The 24,846-nt window shown below is 48.1% G+C and overlaps 1 protein-coding gene across 2 annotated transcripts in view; it reads right to left on the bottom strand.

Moving 5' to 3' along the window:
- Positions 1–24,846, bottom strand: part of LOC119166686 (uncharacterized) — a 293,532-nt gene that overhangs the window by 215,133 nt on the left and 53,553 nt on the right. For both annotated transcript variants that reach the window (XM_037418005.2, XM_075883399.1), the window contains exon 2: positions 12,371–12,449. In XM_037418005.2, the coding sequence (XP_037273902.1) occupies positions 12,371–12,440 (70 nt within the window). In that variant the 5' untranslated portion in view covers positions 12,441–12,449. The remainder of the gene's footprint in view (positions 1–12,370; positions 12,450–24,846) is intronic.

Here is a 24,846-nt window from a genome sequence, read left to right as displayed (position 1 = left end):
GTGCAACCGCATGTTCTACAGTGGAAATCTAAATGACCACCATTTTTTTCTTTTATGGCCAGACTGTGCTCACGCAAGCGTTCTTTGAGGCAACGCCCCATCTGCCCTATGTACACCCTCCCACACGACAAAGGGATCAGATATACAGCAGCAAATACACACCTAATGAACACGTTCGCATGCTTTTTTGTGCACTTTGCCTCCTTCTGTTCAGTCATTAACGAGCACATCTGACGTAACTTTGTAGGCGCTGAAAACAGTACATCCACACCGTACCTATTAGCCACCTTTTTTACATTATGGGAAACACTATGTAAGTAAGGCATAACACGAATAGGCCCCCTCTCCCTTCCTTCAACGCTTGGACCCCTGCCCTTGTATTTTTTTTTTGAGAAGGCTTTCACAAGCGCTAGCTAAAACCTGTGCTGGGTATCCAGCCGCACCCAGGCGAGCTATCTGATTCTCGAAGCTTTCAGACATCAGATGAGGGCAAGACTTGTCGAGGGCTTCCGCAAAAGCTGACAACACAATGCCCCTCTTAATCAACTTCGAGTGCGCGCTATAAAAAGGTAACAAGCCTTTCTTCGATCGCGGATTGTATTTGAAGCAGATGTGCTCCTTGGCAAACTTAAGCGTAGGTCCAGAAACTGGATCTCATTTTCAACCGGCATTTCGTGCGTGAACTTCAGGCCACTGGAGGGTCTGTTGAAAACCTCAAGGACACCTTTCACAACACCTTGTACCCGTTCACATGGGACCTTCCCAAGCACGAACTGCGCTCTTTCCTGTCTCTCTTGTTTTTTTTTTTGTTCAAGTTTGTGCAGCAATTCAATTTTTCAAGTATGAACCAACTAGTCTGCAAAAAAGTAGTGTTTTGGAGGTCAGTTAACACTAGTTTTCGTGGCCTAGGTGTTACTCGCTTTGTAACATCTGGTCGCTGCTCGCGTAGTCGCTTTGCACGCCTTCTAATAGCTGCGGGAGCTTTTTCTTCATGGCGTAATAGGTGCGAAGCTGTTGCGGCAGGTCATCGTCGTCGTGCTCTCTTTCCGATTCTGGAACGCCTCTACTCTGAACTCTTATTGTTTCTGTCGGAGGAATTGTTCTTTCTTGGTGACGAAGAATTTCTTCGACAATGGTCGTGCCGCTTTCTGTCCGTAGTTGACAGACGCGTTCGATTAGTCTTCCACCTGGCCTGGTTCCTACAGCCAGGTCACCTGTCAATGTCTGATTGGTGCATGTAAACAGTATGTGTTTACTATTGCTATGTGTTTGTGAATGTCCCATATGGGTGTGAGCTCTTCTATATATGCACTTCATTCTAACGCTGCAATTTATGTAACTTTTAAGAATATTGATACCTGTTGTACATATTTTCTAACATCGTCACCAAGTCTTGTAAATTCTGTACATATATCATCATGCACATTGTCCATACTGTGATTAGTGTATTTATGTAGTGTATGTATAGTTATTAGTACAATGGACTATGAACATCCTACGGACTTGGACACTTTTGTTTAAATGTGTAATGTATGTTGTGCTTTGTCTTTTGTTTGTTATTGTGCCTGTTGTACAGACGCTCGTCCCTTAGGTTTGTTGCGTCCTATGAAAGAATAAACTTTTTCTAGCCGCGCGGTGATTAGGCTCCAATAGCCACATTTATATATAGTATACTATCTCTATGGTGCAGCGACGTCCGCATGATTGCCGCGCTATCTTTCTGCCAACTCATCATCGTGCCTCTTACAAGCGTGTTCGTGGCCGTTTGTCTTTCTTCAGGCTGGTTCTTTCGTCTCAACTGCAGCATGAAAATGTTTGTTCTCCGAGGCAGCAAGCGCGCACATGCAGCGCTCTAGTGCAGTTCTTTTCACTTCTATTAAATACTGCGGATAAACACATGGACACTTTGTCACCTGGGGCACTCGCAACGTGGGCGTGAGTGGATAACTAGTGAGCGCGGTGAATTCGATTGACATAATCATAGCCACGTGATGTTAGAACTTCGTGCTTATGTGCATAGTATAAACCGTCCCACTCACTGGTGTCTCAGCATGAGCCTTGCTCTTCAATAAGTGCAATCGAGTTGGGTGGAACTGATCTTCAACGCAGGCGTCCGTCAATCAAACTGATTGACACCTAAACTCGGATGCAAACTTGTTGGTCCTGCGAAGGCATCAGTTCAACTCGTGACTGCCATGCTGCAGGTGTGATTGTTATGCATTTCATGTGGCGAAAGCTAAGCAGCAGCTTCCTTGGATATCAAATAATTCACAGCATATCAATAGAATGAATGAAGATGAGCGGGGCTAAGTGTTTGTTCATCTGTCTGTCTGTCTGTCTGTCTGTTTGTCTGTCTGTCTGTCCATGCGTCTGACCCTCCTTCCATCTGATGGTGAGCCCGCCTGCGCTTCTGTCCATCCATCCGCCCGTGTTACCGCTTGTCCGTTCATGCTTCCACCCATGTGTCTGTCTGTCTGTTAGTTCATTCGTCCACTATAATACGGTGTAATGAAAATAATTTCAGTTTGGACACTGCGCCCGACGGCGCGTCCAGATAATGTTTGCCTCTTTCCTCCTCTCAGCCCCCATGTCACAACGCCCCGCTTGAAACCACGGCTGCCGCATGTACTATAGAAGACGAAATACAAAGTAGCGTCCGTAACGATGTGACGCACGTGAGAGCTCAGCGTTAGAAGAATAATGTTCTCTTTTTTCTCTTAAAACGCTCAGCCGATAGCGGCGTCACCACACGTGGCGTCTTTCTGTCGCGAAAAACGCGGTACGCGTTTCTAGCTCTAGGGACTAGCGTGCACAACTTATAATAACTAAGAAGTGATCAAAACAAAAAGAAAAACACGCGTTCGCCTCGTCATGCTAGGCTTCAGAAGCTTCCATTTCCCAGTGCCCCCCCCCCCTTCCTCCCGAAAGTGGGGCCAGCGCGTGTATCAAAGGCGAGCATTTTCTGTACGCGTTCTCCGTCACGGGAGGCGGATTGTGCACACATAAATCATTTTTCTACATCGTTACTGTGGCGACGCAAAGCGGTGCTTCTGTGTGTGGTGCAGAGAACGCATGCGCCCGCACGAGAAAGTTATCTTCGAGAGGAAGCGTGATAATAAAAAGTCAGTTGTTGTTTGGGACGCGAGTTGTTCACTTGCGCAGCTCTGCCGAGCGACGCGTCTCAACATTGGTGACCCGGACTAGGAATACAGACACAGCGACCGGAGTGTCGAACCAGCCGCAATATGGATTCAACGTCCACGACCAACGCCCCTCCGACAGTCTCCTCAGTCGACGGTAAGCTGCCCTCTTTTTCGACTGCGGACCCCGCACTTTGGTTTATACAAGTGGAATCTCAGTTCGCAGCCAGACGAATCACCGCTGACCTTACGAAATACCACTACGTAGTCAGCAGTCTGCCGCCTGCCATAGCCAGTGAAATCAGGGATCTGTTGCTCGCACCACCTGTCGAAAACGCATATGCAACGCTAAAAGAAACCCTTATTCGCCTAGTTACGCCCTCCGAACCACAACGACTGCAGCAATTGCTTCGCGGCACGGAACTCGGCGACCATACTCCTAATCAGCTTTTGCGCCACATGCAACAGTTGCTTGGCGGAACATCAAACGCCATAGATGGAGTATTGCTCCGAGAACTTTTTTTTGCAAAAGTTGCCTTCAGGCGTCCGCATGGTCATCGCGGCCTCAGAGCACAAGGATTTAACCGCAGCCGCCGAACTTGCTGACAAACTGGTAGCTATGACAACGCCCACACCCATGGCTGCCGTGCAAGCGCAACAGCCTCTAAACGAACTTCAAGAGATGCGTGAGGAGATTGCTCGACTTGCCGAAACAGTATCAGCTTTGCACGCTAGCAGGAGGGCACAAACGATAACCGAGCCTAACACGCCGTTATCGCAAGAGCAGCAGGAGCATATCTGCTGGTATCATCGGAGGTTCGGAAGTAGTGCGCGTAAATGTGTCCACAGTACGCGCACTCGGGAAACAGCTGCAGCAGGCACTGAGGGCGACCAGTGCTACTACGTTGCCTCCAAGTCGTCCCTCAGTATTCTTTATTACCGACCGCAACAACGAAGTACGTTTCTTAGTGGACACAGGCGCCGAGGTGAGCGTTATACCGGCGTCACAAGCTGAAAGAAAGAAACCTAGTACATCGCCCTTGCAAGCTGTCAATAACACTGAGCGGAGGGTGAGCGGAGTGTGGCGACCAATTTCCTTCTTCTCCAAAATCTGAGCCCGTCCGAACGAAGGTACAGCACCTTCGGTAGGGAACTCCTGGCCATATACGCGGCTATCCGGCATTTCCGACATTATGTGCAAGGACAACAATTTTTTGTGCTCACGGATCACAAGCCACTCACCTACGCATTGCGCGCGAACTCCGATTCTGGTGCGCACGTAGCACGGGAGCTCCGCCAAATGTCGTAAATCGCAGAATTCACGACAGCTATACGCCATGTTAGGGGCACGGATAATGCTGCTGCCGACGCTCTTTCGCGCGGTCCAGTGAATGCCATCAGCCTGCCGAGCGGCGTGAACTTCACCACACTTACGACGGCTCAACGCAGTGATAGAGAATTGAAGTGTCTACTGACGCCTTCAACCAGCACCTTGAAGCTGCAATGGTTGGCAGAACCCACAGGATCCGTATGCTGCGACATGTCTACAGGCAAGGCCCGACCGTTCGTCCCCTCGAACCTCCGTCCCAGCATTTTTGACTTGCTGCACAGTCTGGCGCATCCCGGGATTCGAGCCACGCAACGGCTATGCACAGCGAGGTTCGTGTCGTCAGGAATAAACCGGGATGTCTGATACTGGACACGAGAGTGCATCGCATGCCAGCGCTTCAAAGTTCAGCGACATACTGTGACTCCCTTGGGATCCTTCCCTCTGCCGGACTGTCGATTTGCCCATGTGCATGTTGACATTGTGGGACCACTGCCGTTGTGCCAGGGGCAAAGCTACTTCCTAACCTGCATCGATCGCTTCACGCGATGGCTGGGGGCCGTGCCCATTCCAGACATGACTGCTGATACCGTCGCCCGCGCATTTATCTTCCACTGGGTGGCCCGCTTCGGAGTGCCGGCAACCGTGACTACGGATCGCGGAACACAGTTTGAGTCCGCCCTGTTCGCAAGCGTCACCCAGCTCTTGGGTACTCACCACATCAGAACAACTGCCTACCATTCGATAAGCAACGGTGTAGTGGACAGGTTCCATCACCATCTGAAGACGAGCCTGACGGCTACTGCGAGTCACAGTTGGGTAGAGGCACTGCCGTTTGTTCTCTTGGGCGTTAGGACGGCTCTGAAAGCAGATATTGGATGCTGCTCCGCTGAACTGTTGTACGGAACAACGCTTCGCCTCCCAGGGGAGTTTTTCACTACCAGTAAGGACGAAAGCGTGTACGCGAACGCGTACTACGCCGTGCGACTGCGAGACATCATGAGCAAGCTACGCGCTGTTCCTCCGCGTCAGCCTGCAGCCCGGCCAGTCTACGTGGACTGGGAACTCTCCTACTGCTCTCACGTGTTTCTGAGGCACGACGCCGTACAGCCTCCACTCCGGCCCCCGTACGACGGGCCTTTCAAGGTGCTGCGACGGGCAGACAAGCACATTACAATCGACAGAGGTGGTCGTCACGACGTGGTTTCTCTAGACCACGTAAAATCAGCACACGTAGACTCCGACAGCGAAGCACCTGCACCACATCGAGCTCCATCTTCGCAGGCACCCCAGGCAGACCACGTAGCGCAGCCCCAACAAGTCCTCAAACGGTTTACGCGGAGTGGACGGTGTACGAGACCCCCGGTGCGCATGAACTTATGAACCACAGGGGGTCGTCCGAGTGCGGCCGTTGTGCGCGCACTCACTACGGAGGGAGTACTGTGGCGACGCAAAGCGGTGCTTCTGTGTGCGGTGCAGAGAGCGCATGCGACCGCACGAGAAAGTTATCTTCGAGAGGAAGGGTGATAATAAAAACTCAGTTGTTGTTTGGGACGCGAGTTGTTCACTTGCGCAGCTCTGCCGAGCGACGCGTCTCAACATTACTATACAAAATCGCCCAATATACGGAAACCACTAATGCCATCTAGTGATATTATTTTTCACGACATATGCACACAATTCCATCTATTGACCTATTCACGGATGTCATGCATACAAATTTTGACTGGTTGTTCCGGAGCCATGGAGGAAGGAAAGGTAAGGAGAGGCCCTGACGGGACTCGTTATGAAGCCACGATGAAGCCGGAAGTCGGCCATATTGATTGGGCAAATTCTTCTCTCTTGTTTACGTATGAATGCGAAGCAGAAGGCGTGACTCCCTCTCTGTCTCAAAAAGCACGTGGCCTGCGCGCTGCGTGCGCCGGTGCTATCCGAAACCAACGGAACGGATTTCAACACGCTGTCTTGCCGCGATTCGGTTGACGAAATCTATGCGTATGGCTGTTGTACTCTTGCACTGCCGGCGTTCACGATAAACACGGCAAGTTGCACGTTAACTTTTTTGTTTATTTGATGTGTTCTTTGTGAAATAAAGGTGATATTTCGGACATTACCGCGTGACGAACCAGGCACCGAAATTTGTACAGCTTCTTTCAGATCACTTTTTCCCCTTTTTGCGCTCCTCTTTGGGCTTTATAAAAATTTCGGTCACGCTGTGGGCTAGACACAAGGGTTAAAAAAGAAAAAATATCTTCCTTGCAATAAACCCGGAGGTCCGTAATCATGCGAGTAAAGTCGGTGGAGTTTGTGTGCGTGGCATCCCGTTGAGTTTGCGCAGGCCTCTTTGTTTTCGCCCCCCTTTTGTCTGACGCGCACTGGTTCCTACGGATATCCCAAAGGCCATAATTTCATTAGGACGAAAGCAGCGAAGACCACCCGAAAGTGCTTGGCAACACGTCTCCAGTGTGATTCATGTGCACTAGTAGCTACGAAGAACGGAGACCAGGATCGCGGTAGGGCGAAATGTGGGAAAGTTAGCAGAAGAAATGCGTGAGAAAAGGTCTGCGGGAAGCTTCACGCGTCGATACAGCTGCCAAGGAACGCAAGGAAAGCCAGCCAAATGCGAGGAAAGCTGTCTCCGGGAACAGTGGCTAGTCATTAGAGGAAAATAAAGAGAAGGCACTTGTTTCTGTCTTCCTTAGCTGGAACACAGCTCAGCGCCAAACAGGAACATGAAAAGCAACATTAGATTACAGCCTTATTAAGGGCCTGTGGACCGTAAATGCATCGTCCGTTGTCATAAGAAGAACACCGCATAACTGTCACTAACCTTCAAGGCATTCATTGAACGAATTCTTGAGCACAGTCGTTATTTTCTATGATGGCTTTTCAGCATAATTTTGATGGGTGCTGCGAATTCGGAGTACGCATCTCTTGTTTCGTGGTTTCTAGTTCGGGCACCTGGTTACAACCACCACCGGAGGAAAATCGAGTAGCTAACAATGCGGTACAAAGAATGGATGCTGTCGAACACCTGCAGTACGCCACGGTTAGGTGCGAGGCCCATGACAACGCACACACCTCCGCTGGACCGCCTGAACGGTGCCGCACCGCACTACATCAATAATAACAAAACGCCGCCATTGTGCCCAGTGAATATTACCGCGCGTGACGTAATTTCCACCGCATTTTTTACGCCCTGCACCGGCTGGGCATGCCCTCTCCTTACCTTTCCTTCCTCCGTGTTCGGAGCACTCTAGAGCACTCTACCTGAGAGAGTGAGGTTGCATCCTTATCCTTTCCTCAGCCACTTCCTCTCTCTCTCTCTCTCTCTCTGTCAGGAGAGCACTCTAAACCCCTCCAAAACGAACAGTCATAGATTGCAGCAGTTTGCATGCATCTTAACGGTCGATATGGAACGACTCCGATCGATGACCGATCGGGGGATGTTATTGGCCACGAGATCTTGGGTGGCTCCTTCTCGCGTGTGACGTCAGTTCGTGAACTACGCTGTCAACCATGCTGCAGCAGCCGCTGGTTCTGTGCACAGATTGTCTGCTTCGGGCGGGTACTTTGTCGAACGAACAGCCTCGCGAGGTTCAACTAACACACACAAGAAATGTTTTGGAGTGCAATTATCATTTTCTTTTAGTTGCAGCACAATCGAGAGGACCAAGAAACCTCCCAGAAGTTCGATGAGCACGCCGATGCTGCCGACCGCATTGCTGCTCAGAGAGTACAAATATGTGTGAGTGTACTACAGTTTGCATTGCGCAATACTAATTAGTTCCAGTGTTTCGAAATTTTAATAAGAACGCCCTTTTCCAGCATATACAAGCATGTACATACAGCAAGAGAAACGTCGTGGTGTCTCATTGACCGCGCAGTGGTGTGCGACGTAGGCCACGTTTTTGACTGCGCACAGCCGATCTTTTCAATGAATATCGCATCACCATCGCGGCTCTGATCCTGTGAAAACGTGGACTTGCAAACCCGCCACTCAACGTCGCCATGGCGATTGAGAGCTACGCAAAGGTGAGGTACTGCTTTGTGCTTCAGTGTGCTTTGTTCACCTGTGAAAAGGGCGTTAGCTTTCTCTACAATCCTAAACAGAAGGGCACGCCTGCCCTTTTGTTTGGGGTATTTTATCTGCAGTGCAAAAATAGTGACAGTGAACACCAGGATATATTTCAGAATGGCTGATTTGGCCCACTCTTGCATTCGCAGACATCACATGGGATAATTACTGCAGAGCACCTGTTTACATAGCTGCTCCGGCAGTCAGTCAACCGTTCAAGGCATTTACGTAAATATGCAAAGCATCATCAAATCGCCAAATTTGAGATATTCGTGCTTTGATTGCAATTAGGGGCATGGGCATGACATAAGCCCTAGTGGTATTGCAAAAAATAACTTTTCAGCGGTAGGTGCTGGTGTGAATCAGGAAGGAGGCAAGTTCCATCTTAATGCAAATGGCCGATGCAAATGACTGCGATTTTTCTCAATAATGTTTGTTCAAGTGAAATTCTGAAGTGACATCAAAATATTACCGCGAGAGCGACTTCATATTGTTATCACACAGGGCCGTCGCTCGGTTATGAAAATATAACACATAGGAATATCTGATTGTCGTGCGCAGGACCACAAATACTATGTGACAGCCTCTAGTGAATGAGCACTAAACAGTGACAGCAGCTTTTGCCTATAAATTTATGGTAAGCAGTGCGCTCGCCACGCACTTGTTTTGATTTACGCATATATATACGTACGCTAACTAAATGAAGCTGTAGTCTAAGATGCCCTACTCCGCTCAGCTGCGCTCACGAGGTGTGCTTACCCGAGAAAAATTGGAAGCGGCGTCGTCAGCTCACCAGCCTCCGCAGTTGGTTGGGGGGGAGGGGGAGGGGGCACCTCATTTGGTGTAAGTCGCCTACACCTGTAGCCTGCGTGCAAGCCGCTGAAACACGGTTGCATGTATACCGAAAAGTGGAGCGTAATGCGGATGGAGTAAACGTCACTTTTAGCAAAGTGCGTGCTGAACGCGGTCAATGAAGGTGTGAGCGCTTTTTCTATCCGAGTTTGAGTATCTACTTCTTCCTCAGCTTCAGGTCCTCATGATAGTTTTGAAAGCTAACACCCTTGTAAAGGCTAGGTGATCATATAGAGGCACACAGCAGTATTTTGATCACCATTGTGCAGCACTCGCTGCGGAGACGGCGGCCACAGTTTTAAGAAACAAAGCGCTGTGCTCTTGAAATTAGCGTTAAAAGTGGACTCCTCGGTTGTTACAACAGTGTCGGTTGCCACCACACGCAAGATAACCAAGTGCATCTTTGCTTGCGTCCTTTATTTGCGTCTTTGCTTAGCAACTGCGCCTTTACCAAGTTTTACCACGACAGTAGTTTCTATACGGCACCGCGCCTCGAAAGTGAGTGAATCCTTGAACTTAGGTGATGCGAGCGTGGTTAGCAGTGCTGCCATCGGTCCCACGCTAAGGGGCCGGCCCTTAAAGCCGCCCCAACTCTCTCCTGTCAACTGAGTGAATAAAGTTTACTACCTACCTACCTACCCACGCAAGGCCGATAAACCCTCGAATTTTTATCTGCTCGCCCTACGTGTGCATGGCTAGAGGCATAGAGGAGCTTGGGATCAGATTACTTCTTACAGCTTTCTAAGTCGCTCATCTACTCAGTCTGCTTGGTCGGCTACATTATGAAAACTGCATCATGTCTGTATTAAGTTTGATATAACAAAACTCCAGAGCTTAATGAATATAACATTGGTCAGTTTTGTCTTGACTGTTAGCGCTCAAATAAAGCGATGATAATTTCTTGCCGCGGGTGCTATTAACAAGTTCTTGATCAGTATGAAGCTATTTAAAATATTTCTCACCATCGCGATTTTGTTTACCTTCATAATAATTGTTAGACGTAATTAGCATGATATTGCTCAGAATGCTCATGATTATTGTCGTGTTTATAGACCTACCTTAAATAGCATGTTGATTAGCATACTTTTGTTAGCATGACTCTGGATTTTAATGGCCTCATTGTATGGTCTTGTTATGATGTAGCTTGACCTAATTATGATGATGGCTTGACATATTTACCTTGGTCATAGCATGGCCTGATCTCCCTAGCCAAGCATACTGTCTAGTCAAATGCTAATTAGAGGGTTGTGCATGCTCGGAGAGCTAGCAAATGATGAAAACAATGAAGAGGCCTTCGCCGGCCACGACTCCAGCTATTCGGTTTGCGAAGCTAGGTTTAGGTTTAACCGCAGAATCTGTTCTAAATTACGGTGACTCCATTTTAGGACATCACCACAGATCTGTTTGATGTGGTGGGTAACTACATTGAAGTCACAAAACGTATTTGAACATGATGTCCTCTTTATTATATATTAAAAAGTCATTGGGAAGTACTTTTAAAATATTATAATATATAAGCCATACATCCAAGATTTAGCTGTTTAGGTAATCTTAGCTATTAGGTCAGCCTAAAAAATCAAATATCAGCTATCTTAACAGCGCATATTTTTTTCTTGTTTCTCAATCTTTGTCTCATGAGTTTTGTAATGTTTTGTTTCTTTTACAATACTGTTTATAAGCAACAGTGCTGTTACCGTCCATAGGATATGTAATATTTCGTTGGTCAGTCCCCCAGAGTAGGTCTATGCTGTTGTATACAGGCTATAAACAACCGAACAAACAAACAAACAAAATGTTCATGCCGACAATGACGAATTTACACAAGGCCTCAGGTTTAACTGCGGCCGCGTTGTTGTAAGGCGCTTGGCCGGGTTTAAACTCAGAGGCCACGGCTCTGATTTTACTAGAAGGATACCTGAAACAGGCATTTAAAGCTTCAATGTGAATTTGAACGGACTGTGTCTTCAAGAAATATCATGACTAAATGTTTCTGACACCTTTATTGCATGTGTGCACTTCTGCTCTCAGTAGAACGACAAACAAATGAAAGAAGATGCCTCTTGCATCTTCTTTCAAACTTTGGCCAGTGGGCCATCCTTGAAGCGATGCCGCGTTCTAGCATAACCAATGATACGCAGATGCTGAGGGGTAGATTGGGCATTTTTGTGCTCGTTTCTCGACATAACTCAGGCCACCCTGCATAGCACCCCTGTTCGGAGAACCTCGCACGGCGGTCTGATGCACTTCAGTGGCCGTGCCTCGTCCTGGTGTCGCCAGCTACGCACGGTGTCGTCACCATCGCCAAGGCCAGGCGCAAGCCTATATTTTTTCGCTACCATCGCAGCCCGCTGGCCAACACCGCACGAATGCCTCCCACGGACTGCGAGTGCATTTGAGTGATGACGCGGTCGATAGGTAATTAGGTAATGTCTGTGTTCGTTCTATAGGTGTTAGTCCCACGTCCTTTGTTTTTACCCAATAAAGTGTCCCTCTGGGTCTTTTAGAGCTTCCTTCGTTTGTGTAACCTCTACCCACATTCGGACCTTTCCAACTACCAAGGCAAGTGTTCCTTAACATAAGTGCCCCAGAGCTTCATAGCCGCTAGTAATATTGTGTTGTAAAGAGAACGAACAGGCTCGCTCAGATTAAAAAAAGGACGACATCTCTTACCTCCATTTGGGCACTGGCTGTATTAACCGTAACTACACTGTCCCAACGTGGAAGCCACTTGGGTCAACCTAAGTGCTGATCTTCAGGGCCTGATAACCATGCCATACCAACTTTGCACTCGTGAGACTGCTTTCTTCGTGCAACAATCCTATGCACTTGTAGCTAATAGTATTTTTATCATCCTTTGTAAAATAATTTGAGCCACAATAACACGCGGCATGTGAATCGATTCAGAGTAAATAACCGAATTCATGAGGACTAGATGAAATGTTGCAGTGTATAGTCACATGCTCTGAGCGGTACCTCCATCATCCTTGGCAGCAGTGAGAAGCATCGAGACGACGACAGTCAGCACGGTGAAGGTAGCCCTCATAGCGTTGACCTGCGTATGAAATGATACGACATCAGACAAAGACATGCTTACTTACTTTTGGTCAATGCTTTTCTTTTTTTAATGCGTAAACATCCTAGTTACTTGGCAGGTTACTCAATTCATGTAGTACCAGGCTTCACCTACGTGTGACAATGTAAAGCACTCGGCAAGGCCATTTATTGCTTGTAGGGTACGCCTCCGTAAGTTGGCATACTGCTGCACCACGGTGCTTGAATTGCGCCAGATTCTTATCAAAGGGTATATATGAATATGACATTTATTAAAACGCATAGAAAGGCACTGAGACTGAAAGTTCTTTTATATAGAAAATCGCGTTCTTGTATTTCATTATTCAAGCACCCTATACTGCAGCCAATCAGAAGCAACCAGCCCCGCTCCGCAGACATTGATAAAACAGTGAAGATCGGGGTAATAACATTGCCCGTAAAACGCATGTCCATGTTTAACAACTCTCTATGGTATGTTTTGTAATTTTATTACACCTTGTTAAGCTTTCAGGTGGTAGCAGAGTTGTATTGCATGTTGACCATACCACTCTTACACGCAGCTTCACGAAGAAGCATTCACTTTAAGAGCTCGGGTATGTGCTCTCACTGCTATTTATTAGTTGCTATTTATTAAGCTTTGAGGTATAGCCACCACAATTTACAACTAAGTATCGCGCACGCGATTGGTCGGGCCTCCTTTCTTTTTAGAGGAAGTTGTATGCACTCACCCTATTCTGTGGCATATAAGCGTCAATTATGATAGTTTTTTGTTAGGCAACAAAGATTTCTGTTGCGCACACCCAACTTTATCCTCAATTTAAGTTGGTGGGTGGTGGCATGCAGCCTTCGGTGCATGTATTTGGCTCATGGTGCCCACGAACGTACATTCTTAACCAGAACAGTTTCTCTGTTGAAACAAATCGAACTTCTTGTGCACTGCACAAATTACCTGAAGCTGCGTTATACTTTTGCAGATCACGCTGTACAAGCACTCCTTATCAGTTTCAAAAACTTTCACAAGCATCTCATTGCTAGAAAACGCCACTGTGGCCTAGTAGGAGGAAAGGAAGGCACTGGGTCATAAAAGTTTTTCATGGGTGCAACGTTGAAGGAAGGTCAGGTCCTGAAGATACAGCGCGATTAGCAGACGGGCTGCACTCCCCAGGCATCTCATCGTCAGCCGACGGTATACTGAAGCATTTGCATTCTGGTTTTTTTTTTTTTTGCTTGCCTGGTGTGACACACCCCTCCTACAGTACAACCCTGACCCGGAGTAGCTGCTGCGGCACACGAAAAACTTGAAGCAGACAATGTAGAGGATGCCCGCGTTTCGCTGAAGTGGTGGTAGATTTATTTATTTTATTTATCACATACTGCGGACCAAGTATGGTCCATGCAGGAGACATCTCTATGGCCAGGAAATATAAAGACAACATCAGGGGTTTTCCCACCCAAAACCACTAAAAGATTACAGAGACGCCGTTGTGGAGGGCTCGATTTGATTCTGATGTTCTTTCGCACAGTACATGGGCCTCTACTATTTCACCTCCATCGAAATGCAACCGTCGCAGCAAAAATCGGACCCACGACGTTCGCGTTAGCACTGTAGTCACTGTTGCACCGGTGCAGACAGACATCCGTAGAACATTATGCACGGGGTTGTTGTTCGGTAGATTTGAAAAGCAGTCCGAATTTAAGAAAAATGTAGTGAAAGTAGCCATGTCATTTACCGTTCTGTAGATGCGACCATGTCGATTTAATCATGTATAGATGCAAAGAAGCGGACGCTGGCACTCATCGCGGCGTTGCGTTTGAAAGAAACTTCGGGAGGCGCAATAAACGCAGTGTTTGACTAGTTTTTGCTACTGGAACATGGCGATCACTGATGATGAGCTATAAGAGACAGAGCACTCCGATCGTACTCATAGATGCGCAGTCCGTTTATAGTTTACGCACACACGGCGATTTTTTATTGTTCATCAACGCGCAGGAGAAACTCCCACCTTCGAGGTCAAATTCAGTGTCATGGGGTCATGGCGCTGAAGGAGGCAGAAATTACTTGCTCAAAATGAAACTGTTTATTCGGCCGAACTTGTAACCCGTCAACGAAACGTCAGCTTACAGTGATACAGACTGGCACTAATAGCGGTGACCAGAGCTTCGATCAACTTACAAGCGGAGAAGCGCGTTGGAATGTGTCGTCGGATATCCCAACATTAATTGTAACTGATCGTCACGCAGTTTCCGCTCTAATAACGAGTGTTAACGTCTTGAATGCAATATTAACAGGTTGATCTACAATATTCGCAAACCTTCTCGATCAATGACGTGCCGTTTCAACGGAGCATTCTTGAAAGACTTTTTGGGCGAAAATTGAACCAAACAAAAGTGGAAAAAATTGGCCCAAATCTACATGCTACGCTGTAAAAGCCGACGAAAGACGATAGTCTTGCGTCTGGATAGAGTGAACAAAACGTTCATTTGATGTTCTGCACAAGAAAATCGGTGAATGGTATTCTGCAGGCGCTGCGTTAGAGTGCTTCGAGCGTGTGGCGGAAGTGAACGATCGCATTTAGGCACGTTAGACACAAGTGCCATCTGGCAGTTATCTTCAAAAACAAAGGCTTGCAGCCCGTGGAGAAAAATGCGTGCCAGTCTCGGAGGTGATAATGTGAAGAAAGCAAAGCGACTGGCAGGTGCTACCAGCGGGAAGTCGAAGGAAAGCGTTGAAAACGCTTTTTTGAGCATCGCGTTGCACTGTCAGTGTGCGCGATAAAACGCTGCATTCCTTATAGTTACTTTTATGTGCCTTTTCTAGTATAAAGGCAGACATAGAAAACATCGATGCGTTGTTGTGGCACCTTAGATATGCACAAAAATTGCTTTTTAATTGAAAATCGCACAACTATGATCGCTAAACCTTGAGCAATATTGGTGGGCGCTACGGATAGGGTCGGCCGTTGGGTGCCATTTGAGGTAACGTTAAGGCGGACAAACAGACAAATGTACTGACAGACAGACCAAAATTTTTTCGTCGAAGGTTCCCAAGAAAGACTATCGTCTTTATTAACAAATGCGCGTCGCAATAGAGAACGGTCCATCGGGCGAGGAGAACCTGACTGGCTATGAGCGCTTTCTTCTTTTCTGGAGCGTGCCAGTGCTGCGGAGTGTACTCACTGGTTCTTAAATAGGTGGCGTTGTCAAACAATTAAGCATGTTTTAGGTTGAACTGCTAATTGTTTTCTCCTCTAAAGCGATCTCAGCCAGCGAAAGGTCAACAGGAAGCCTATGTTCATTTATGGTTGTTCTAAGAAATACAGAAGAAAATGTTACATCATTGCCATAAAGGTAAAGCAACGAAGGCGATAGCAACAAACTGGAAGGTCACGCTCAGAATAGCAATCAGATCGAATCGTGCCCAGCGTTTCTCATGCACAAATAACGCACGAAACGTACTCACAGCTACAGCTGAACCCGAGTAAGTGTCTCAGTTGTCACTTCGCTGTGTCTGAAAAGCATGCTCTTTTCGCAAATGAACACTGTGCAATGATTGCAGTGACCTTTGTGTGCCCGGTAACAACAGAGCCCATTCGGTAAAAGCTTAAAGGTCAACTCCGGCGATTTTAGCCATGTCAAAGTTATGGTGTTTCTATGTTCCTGAGACACTGTTGTTACGAGCCCAATAGCTGAAATGTTCAGGAAATTCGAAAAGAATTTTTAATTAGCAAAAATGTGCAATACCGAAACCGAAACCCAACTGAGTACCCTGCCTGTGTATGAAGTACTATTTGGTAGAGCCAGATGCCATTTACTGGTTCCGCCAGCGCGGTGTATGAAAACTGAGAAAGCCAGACCAGCGAAGCACCGACCAAACACCACAGAGGAAGAAAGAAAGCATTCCCGTGCTATACTCGTGCCAAACGCCGCCACCGTCACCTTGTGGAAAGCACAATAAACGCTATATCGGCCAAAGTAGTGATGCCATCGGCAGTGTAACTTCCGCGCACATGGCAAACATGACGTCGCACATACAGTGTTGCCAATAATTCTGGCAAGTGAGGTGAGCATTTTGAGGAAGTCTTTAAAATTTCTTTGCAAACGAACAGTACATCACTCAAACCTGTGATTTCGCAAGGACTAAAATGTACAAAAGAACATACCCAGAGAATTTCGTTCAGATTCATTGACCTCGTAAAATTACCGGAGTTGGCCTTTAAGGACCGCTAACACATAAGATGCTCCTAACCGCGATATGAAGGCGCGCGAGTGTGCGTTCAGGGGCTTCACGACCACCCACTCCTCTCCACAAGGCAAGGTACGCGTTAGAGATGAAGGCGCACGCCGCCACGCGCTCAGTGAACCATTTTGCTGGTAATGCTCAAAACACGATAGTTTCCCCCCCCCCCAAGATGACCATGACTAGCTGTAAGTGGCAGATATAAATAGCTTGCCCATTGCATGTGAAGGACGTGCTCGTCGGTAGCTCAGTGGTTCCCGCATCACACTCACGATGCAGAGGTTACACCTTGGATTCCACGTTCCCACGAGCCGGAGCCTTTTTCTTTATGGATTTTTCTGTCTTGCGCTTATATATATATATATATATATTTCATATAAAGCCTGATATGCCCAATTCATGATGTAGCCATATATGGTAATTTTCTTATAGGTTCATACATAGGATTTTTATAAGGGTGCGAACTTCTGCATCCTCAAAATTACTAAAATGTATCAGTGCTCACCTCTGACTACTTGAGCCATCGATTATTTTAGTCATCATTTTGTTGCACCAAATTCACTATATATATATATATATATATATATATATATATATATATATATATATATATATATATATATATATATATGTGTGTGTGTGTGTATAGGCACGGTGAGGGATTGGTGACCATAGCGTTGCAAGTAGCCAAGTATATCCTCCGTGAGCAGTCACAACGTGGTTTATTTCGACCAGGGCTTACAACTACGCTCAATCACTACTCCGGAGGTGGTAGCGGCAGTCACTGCAGCTTGTCAACACACCGTAACAGGTGAGCACATTTTGTTGCGGATAAAACCAGGATCAAACATAGTAATTATATCAACATCGGAGCAAGAAGTTCGGGAGCGGCTTCGTCGCATAACTACGCTCACAATAAACGGTCACGCACGTGCCATAAACGTGTACGCGGCGACTGATGAAGAAGCCCTCATGGAAGTGATACACGCCATACCATCCCACACCCCTTCTGAAACGCTGATGGCAAGCTTGCGAGTGCGAATGCAAGGAGTGGAAATCACACAAGCCGGTATGATGGGAGAAACGAAGAACGCAACGATCACCTTCTGTGGCACGACTCTTCAGCGTTTTGTGTATTACTGCACAGGAGAATTGGTGTGCCACCCATACCGAACAACGGTGCAAGTGTGCAAGACCTGCTGCAGCAAGGGTCATCATACCGATGTGTGCCCCCAACCAGACGCTCGCGTCTGCCGCACATGTGGAACTAGAGACCCAACTAATGGACATGTGTGCGTGTCAAAGTGTGCCTCGTGCCGAGGAGAACACGTCACAGGGGACCGCAGCCTACACGGAGACTCAAGCAGCCGAGAGCGACTGCCAGAAAACCAAAGCGTGCACCCCGTGCTAAACTTAAGGGGCTACGCTGGTTTTCATCAGAAAAAGAGGAATCGGAGCTTCGCGACGACAGAAAGCCGCGGTCGACGAGCCGACACAGCACCCCAACATGCCACGAACGAAACGCAGCATGCGCCGCCTCCAAGTCTCCACCTCCACGCAAACCAAGATCGAGGTCCAGGTCGCAGAGACGAGCAACAAACCAGCCTAGGCGGAAAGCAGCGGAATCACAGACTCCCGATCGAGCCAGCGCTGGACCTCTGGGGCAGCAGCAGCAGCAAGCTCCACCTGCCACTATGCCCGTAAGCTGGGCTGATGTCGCATTTCACACGACCACACCATTCGCACAACACGAGCAATATAAAAAAACAATCGCATAAAATAAGTAACTTAAATCTAGCCTTGCGGCACTATAGGCAGAGGTAGCAGCACTCAAACAACTTTTCGCTAATTGAACAATGAACGATAGCACACAAAATCAAGAGATGCAAATGGAAGCCAACGCAACACAAGCAGCTACTTCTCAGCCGCAAATTGTAGAGGGAAAGCTGCAAGACATTGGAACCGAATTGCAACTTCTGTTTGCAGAGCTGGGAAATTTCAAGAAATGTGTTGGCGACTCCATCAAAGGAGTAAAAAAAGCAAGGAAACGGGGAAGCTCAAGTCCTGGAGGCCGCTGTCCTAAGATATCGGCGACAATTCGCATGGACACAATTGAGAGCCCCTATGATGGCTAGACCCATCACACGCCACCAAGCGAATCTCGAGCTACGGCAGTGGAACTGCTCCCTGCGCAACAAAGAATTTGCGCTTACACAGTTTGTGCAATGTGCCGTAATTGCACCTGATCTCATATGTTTGCAAGAAGCAGGGACAACAAAACGCTCAGTATTGGGATATACACTCCACACAAACATAAACAACACGGGGACGGCTATTTTGGTTCGGAAGGATCTTGTTGTTAGCGTAAAAAACTGTACCAGGGGTTGACATACCACACCAACTGGCAACAGTATGGCCTGATAAGAGAGGTCCCCTGAAAAACATTGTCGCGAATGTCTATAGTTCGCCTCGAGATCGGATTGCGGACTTCACACCAATTATCTGTCATGCTATAAACAGCGCGAGACGAGGTGACAGAGTCATAATGCTTAGGGATTTCAACGCCTGACATACAGAGTGGGGCTACAAAAGGGATACGACCAAAGGAATCAACTTGCTGACGGCAACGCATGCTCATGATCTAGTCTTCGTGCCGCAACCAGACTCTCCCTCAAGACTGCGAAAGAGCGTAGCCAGAGACACCGCCCCTGACCTACGTTTTGCAAGCGATGAACGAGGAGAACAATTGAACGAGGATGAACAATTGCTAAAGAGGCTTCACTACCCCTTGTCACCACAGTTCTGCGGTGAAGAGACGCATCAAATACATAGAGAAGACAGGGAAGACATATATGTCACCCCTATCCCGAGAAACATGCACCCCAATGTTAATGCCGGCCGCAGACGAGCAAGGGCTGTGGCACTGGAACGGCTACGATATGACCCCGACGCTTACTATACAGACACCAGCCCATACCCAACAAGGCAAAACGCATTTGCTGCGGTCGTTACCAACCGAAGCCAAGCGATCACTTTGGCGACGGTACGTATGAAAAGCATGGCCGTAGCAGAAGCGGCAGCCATAGCACTAGCCATCCGTGCAGCAGAGTGCTAGAGACAGTCTGCGCACGTTCTCACAGATTCTCAACAGGCTTCTCGACTGTTTCTCAAAGACGTCCTTCCCAAGAGCGTCCTATGCATGCTAGGATCCAACCTCCAAGAAGACCATGGCATCACATGGTGCCCCGCCCACGAAGGTGTAGGAGGAAACCAACGGGCAGACATGGCTCGAGTATTTACTATCCGATCAGCAGACATGCCGACCCAGGCTGATTACTTCACACCTACGCTCCCGCGAGATATCCTTGAGAGTTAAAGACTGGCCCGGCATACTATGGCGCCACCCACCATAAACTCACCTGCTGGCAATCCAAGGATTGAAGACAAATACAGACGAACACATATCCCAAGTTACACACACTTAGCAAAATCCGGCCATCCCAATTTGCTGACCGCGGCCCTTAGTGCGGTGACACACCGACACTCCAGCATATCACTTGTACTTGCCAACAAAGACCAGCAGAGGGTAACTCACCCCTCATCACACGAAACAAATTTAAAAGGTCGTTGGAGGTGCGACTCACCCGGCAGGACCTGGAAAGCCAGAAGGCTACCTTGGACCAGGCTGAGCGAGCCGCTCGGGCCAGTGGCACTCCGGAATAAGGGCTCCACCCACGGAAACCTTAGTACGCCTTTTCAATAAATGTTTATTCCTCCTCCCCCTCGATAGTGTGCGCGTGCCTTTCCCGGCTGCCCCTGGCGTTGCGAGGGTAAGCGAAGGCGATCGCGTTCGGGATTGAATATTGGCTATCAATTTCTAAATTTAGATTTTTTAAAAAACTGTATTACTTACGATTGAATGATTTGCAACAAATCACCACCTCCGCGATGACAACACATGTTCAAAGCTTTAATTAAATCGGTAAAAAAAAGCAACAGGCCAAACCCACGAAGTGAAGGATGTGAGTAGAGCTTGCTCGGAGATAATGAGATAACACGTTTACCTTTAAGGCATAATATTTTATGCACGTATGTGTATTAAATATGTGCGCCGTTAGGCCTGTTTTGTGTAGGAAGTGAAGCAATGCGTTGATGAGGAAATTGTTGTCATGTATCCAGTGGTACTAAATGGTTGTGTCGCTGTAGCGAATACCGGCTTGCAGGAGTCCACGCTGGTCGTCTGTATTCTCATTTCATGCTTGCTTTCTGCTTGAGGTGTGCGCTGCAAGTTTCGAGCTGCCGTTGCTTGTCGTTCTTCACGTGACTTAGCAATTTGTTGCGGTATCACTCAATTCTTCGGCGTTTAGGTGAAACAATTCCAATGAATGCTCAATTTCCGATGTGAAGACACGTTTCAATGTTGTGTTTTACGATCCTGAAAATGTATGCGCAGGCGAACAAGGACAAAGAAAGGAATACAAACTGGCGCAAGTTTGTATTCCTTTCTTTGTCCTTGTTCGCCTGCGCATACATTTTCAGGATGGATAGATTCCAACTAGGCCGAATCGCAGTTTTGCTGTGTTTTACGAGTTCCTTGAAGGATGGATGAGCCACACTTTCTTTTCAAGCGGTGCATTGTATGAGAGCTCTGAACGTGCACGGAAGTGGGCAGGAGCGAGGCGAGAAAAAACGAAAACGCACGAGGAATATTTCTAAGTTTCAATTTCGTAACAGAGATGGCGCTGTCTATCCACAGTCATGTTTATAGGTGTTTTTGCGTTTACAGAACCACACCATGTAGACTTGGAAGAGCCATCAGATATTCAGAGTTTTACTTGAGAAGGATGCAGCAGGGTCATGTCAGAATGTAAAGGTAAAATTAGGTAATGTAAAAAATATTCATAACTGTTGCGAACTGAACTCTCCTACTTCTACGTCCCCCCCTTTCCCCCCTTCGTGTTTCTGTCGATGGCTGAAGCGATAGCCATTCCCGCCCCCCTTTTCCCCCTCTCCCTGCTTCGTAGATGAAGCTACAAAAGAAGCTTGCGCGAAACAATAAACGTTCACTCGTTGCCCTAGTCTGCGGTTGTCTGCGTATGCTTGCCGTGGCTGCCCGGCTAGCTATGTAACAGTGGCGACGAAGTCGGTTTTCGCTACCCACGGTACCTGACGGACTACGAGTCCTGGCGTCAGACGAACGAGGACCGACCACGATGGCCTCCCTGCAGTTGCCGGATTACGACGAAACGAAAGATAAGTGGAAGCCTTACCTCGTCAGAGCAGAAGCGTATTTCGAGGCGAACAGTGTAACGGACCCGGCTAAGAAGCGAGCACTACTAGTTTCGGCGTTGTCTAGTAAGACGGTCGAGGTGCTAGCCGGCAGAGTAGCCCCGCGTGCACCAAATGAACTGACATACAAGGAAGTCGTTCAGAGCTTGAATGAGTATTATGACCCTAAGAAGCACGAGATAACGGAAAGCTACAAGTTCTTCAATCGCTCACAACTTCCAGGCGAAAGCGTTAGCGCATTTCTCGTTGCTATTCGCCGAATAGCAGACAACTGCAATTTCGGCACGTCTCTTGACCGCATGCTTCGGGATCGCATTGTCTGCGGCGTACGCTCCGTGGCACTGAGGAAACAGATGTTGGCAAAAAAGGATTTAACGCTAGAAGAAGCCGAAGCATTGGCACTGTCTGTCGAAGCAGCTGAAAATGGTGCCGAAAGCATGACCTCAGAAGCTACGCCCTTGCTTAAGCTACGCGCGTCCGAGGCCAACACTGTTAAAACATCTCCGACTCGGCACGCGGCACAGCATTGTGATAGATGCGGAAGCAGCAAACACGACGGCAACAGCTGTCGTTGGATTAGAGCAAGGTGTTATCGCTGCGGACGTCATGGGCATCTCGCAAAGATGTGCCGCACAACCGCCAGTAAGAGCCGCGTCGCAACGCATGCAGTGGAGGGAAGAGCTTTGACTCTCGAAGAAGCCGTAACTGAAGACGACGATAAGGACGAGACACATATATGGACCTTACTTTCTGCACGAAAAAGCCGCCTCGAGCCGCCGATAAGGCGCAGTTTTTCATGGAATGGCGTACAACTTACAATGGAAGTAGATACTGGCTCGCCTGTCTGCGTAATTTCCAAAAACGTGTTTGACAAGCATCGCGAACAGTGGCCAGCGCTTAAACCTTCTCAGGTGAAGTTGTCATGCTACGTTGGACCACTCCCAGTGATGGGGGAATTGCAACTTTGTGTGCAATACAGGGCCGTCTCAGTTTACTGCCGTCTTATTGTACTGAACTGCTCGGGACCTAACCTGTGTGGCCGGGATCTGATTTCCTTGCTCCACAGAGCGGGGGTTCCAGTTTTGCAGCCGTCGGCACAAGACTTGCTACACTCAACGCCAGAACCCGCTGGGGCAGTTCACAACATTGTCGACGACTACCACGACGTCTTCTCCAAGGATCTTGGCCTGATCAAGGGGCCTCCAGCCACATTGCAGCTGAAAGAGGGAGCGGTGCCGAAATTCTGTAAGGCAAGATCCATACCTTACGCTCTAAGGGACAGGGTGACGCAAGAACTGGACAGGCTGGTAGCCATCGGTGTACTTTCACCAGTCCAACATTCCGATTGGGCCACTCCCATCGTGCCGGTACTTAAGAAAGACGGAACTGTTAGAATTTGTGGTGACTTCAAAGCCACCCTAAATCCAGCCTGTACAGTTGAGCAGTACCCTCTCCCAGTGATTGAAGACATGTTTGCATCTCTAAACGGCGGGGAGTATTTTAGCATTCTTGATTTGCGAGATGCCTATAATCAAGTTCCTTTGGATGAAGCCGCAAGGAAGCTCTGCGTCATTAACACGCACAGAGGCTTGTTTTCGTATAATAGGCTTCCCTTCGGAATATCCTCTGCTCCGGCTATTTTTCAAAGAAAAATGGATGCAATACTGTCAGGTTTGCCAGGGGTTCAGGCTTACCTTGATGATGTACTGGTTTCGGAGGCTCGTGGCGATGGGAGTGAACGCCTGAAGAGTGTGTTGCAACGGTTCCGTGAACACGGAGTTAAGCTAAGGTCTGATAAGTGCAGCTTTAGACAGCCTTCTGTCACATATCTCGGCCATCGGATAGACAGAGAGGGTCTTCATCCCACAGAGAAAAATTTGGAAGCGATCGCTCAGGCACCTCGCCCACAGAACGTGGCGGAGCTGCGTTCCTTTTTAGGAATGCTGACGTTTTATGCCAAATTTCTTCCAAATATGTCCACTCTACTTTCTCCGCTCAACAAACTTTTGGAGAAGGGCACAGTATGGCAGTGGGGGCGGCAACAAGAAGCTGCCTTTGAGAAAGCAAAAGACAGCCTAATGCAAGCTCAGGTTCTTGTTCAATTTGACCCGTTGAAAGAGTTGAAGCTCGAATGTGATGCTTCCCCTTACGGTGTGGGCGCGGCGCTTTTTCACACGAGTAACGGCATGCCAAAACCCATTGGGTTCCGGTCCCGTACACTGACGGCCGCCGAGAAAAATTACTCTCAGCTGGAAAGAGAGGCCCTGGCTTTAGTGTTTGGCGTCACTAAGTTTCGTGATTACCTTTTAGGTCGCCAATTCACTCTCGTGACGGACCACCAGCCCCTCTTGAGCTTGTTGCAATCCGACCGCCCGACGCCACCCCTGGCTGCAGCACGTATCCAGCGCTGGGCACTGTACTTGGGTGGCTACCGCTACAAGCTGCAATACACGCCGGGAAAACAGTTGCTCAACGCGGACGCCCTGAGCAGGCTGCCACTGCGGTCTACGGAGGCTGATGACGTGGGTGAGCCACCGGAATATGTCCTCGCTCTGGATAATTTTGACGATGGCGTTATCACAACACGGGAGCTACAGCAGCTATCGGCCACAGACCCCGCAGTAACGGCGGTAAAGAATTGTATATTACATGGCTGGCCCAAAAGTGCAAAACAGCTGGAGGAAACGATGCGGCCGTTTTTCGACCGCAAACTAGAACTGTCCGTAGCCCATGGTCTAGTGTATTGGGGGCATCGCGTAGTGATACCGGAAAAAGCGCGGGACCGTCTTTTGAAACTGTTGCACGAGACCCACCAAGGCTCGTCAGGAATGAAAGCAGTGGCAAGGTCAAAATTTTGGTGGCCCCGACTAGA

Source organism: Rhipicephalus microplus, unplaced genomic scaffold (genome assembly GCF_043290135.1).
Source record: "Rhipicephalus microplus isolate Deutch F79 unplaced genomic scaffold, USDA_Rmic scaffold_16, whole genome shotgun sequence".
Classification (NCBI taxonomy): Eukaryota; Metazoa; Arthropoda; class Arachnida; order Ixodida; family Ixodidae; genus Rhipicephalus; species Rhipicephalus microplus.
This window is presented reverse-complemented; position numbering and strand designations above follow the sequence as displayed.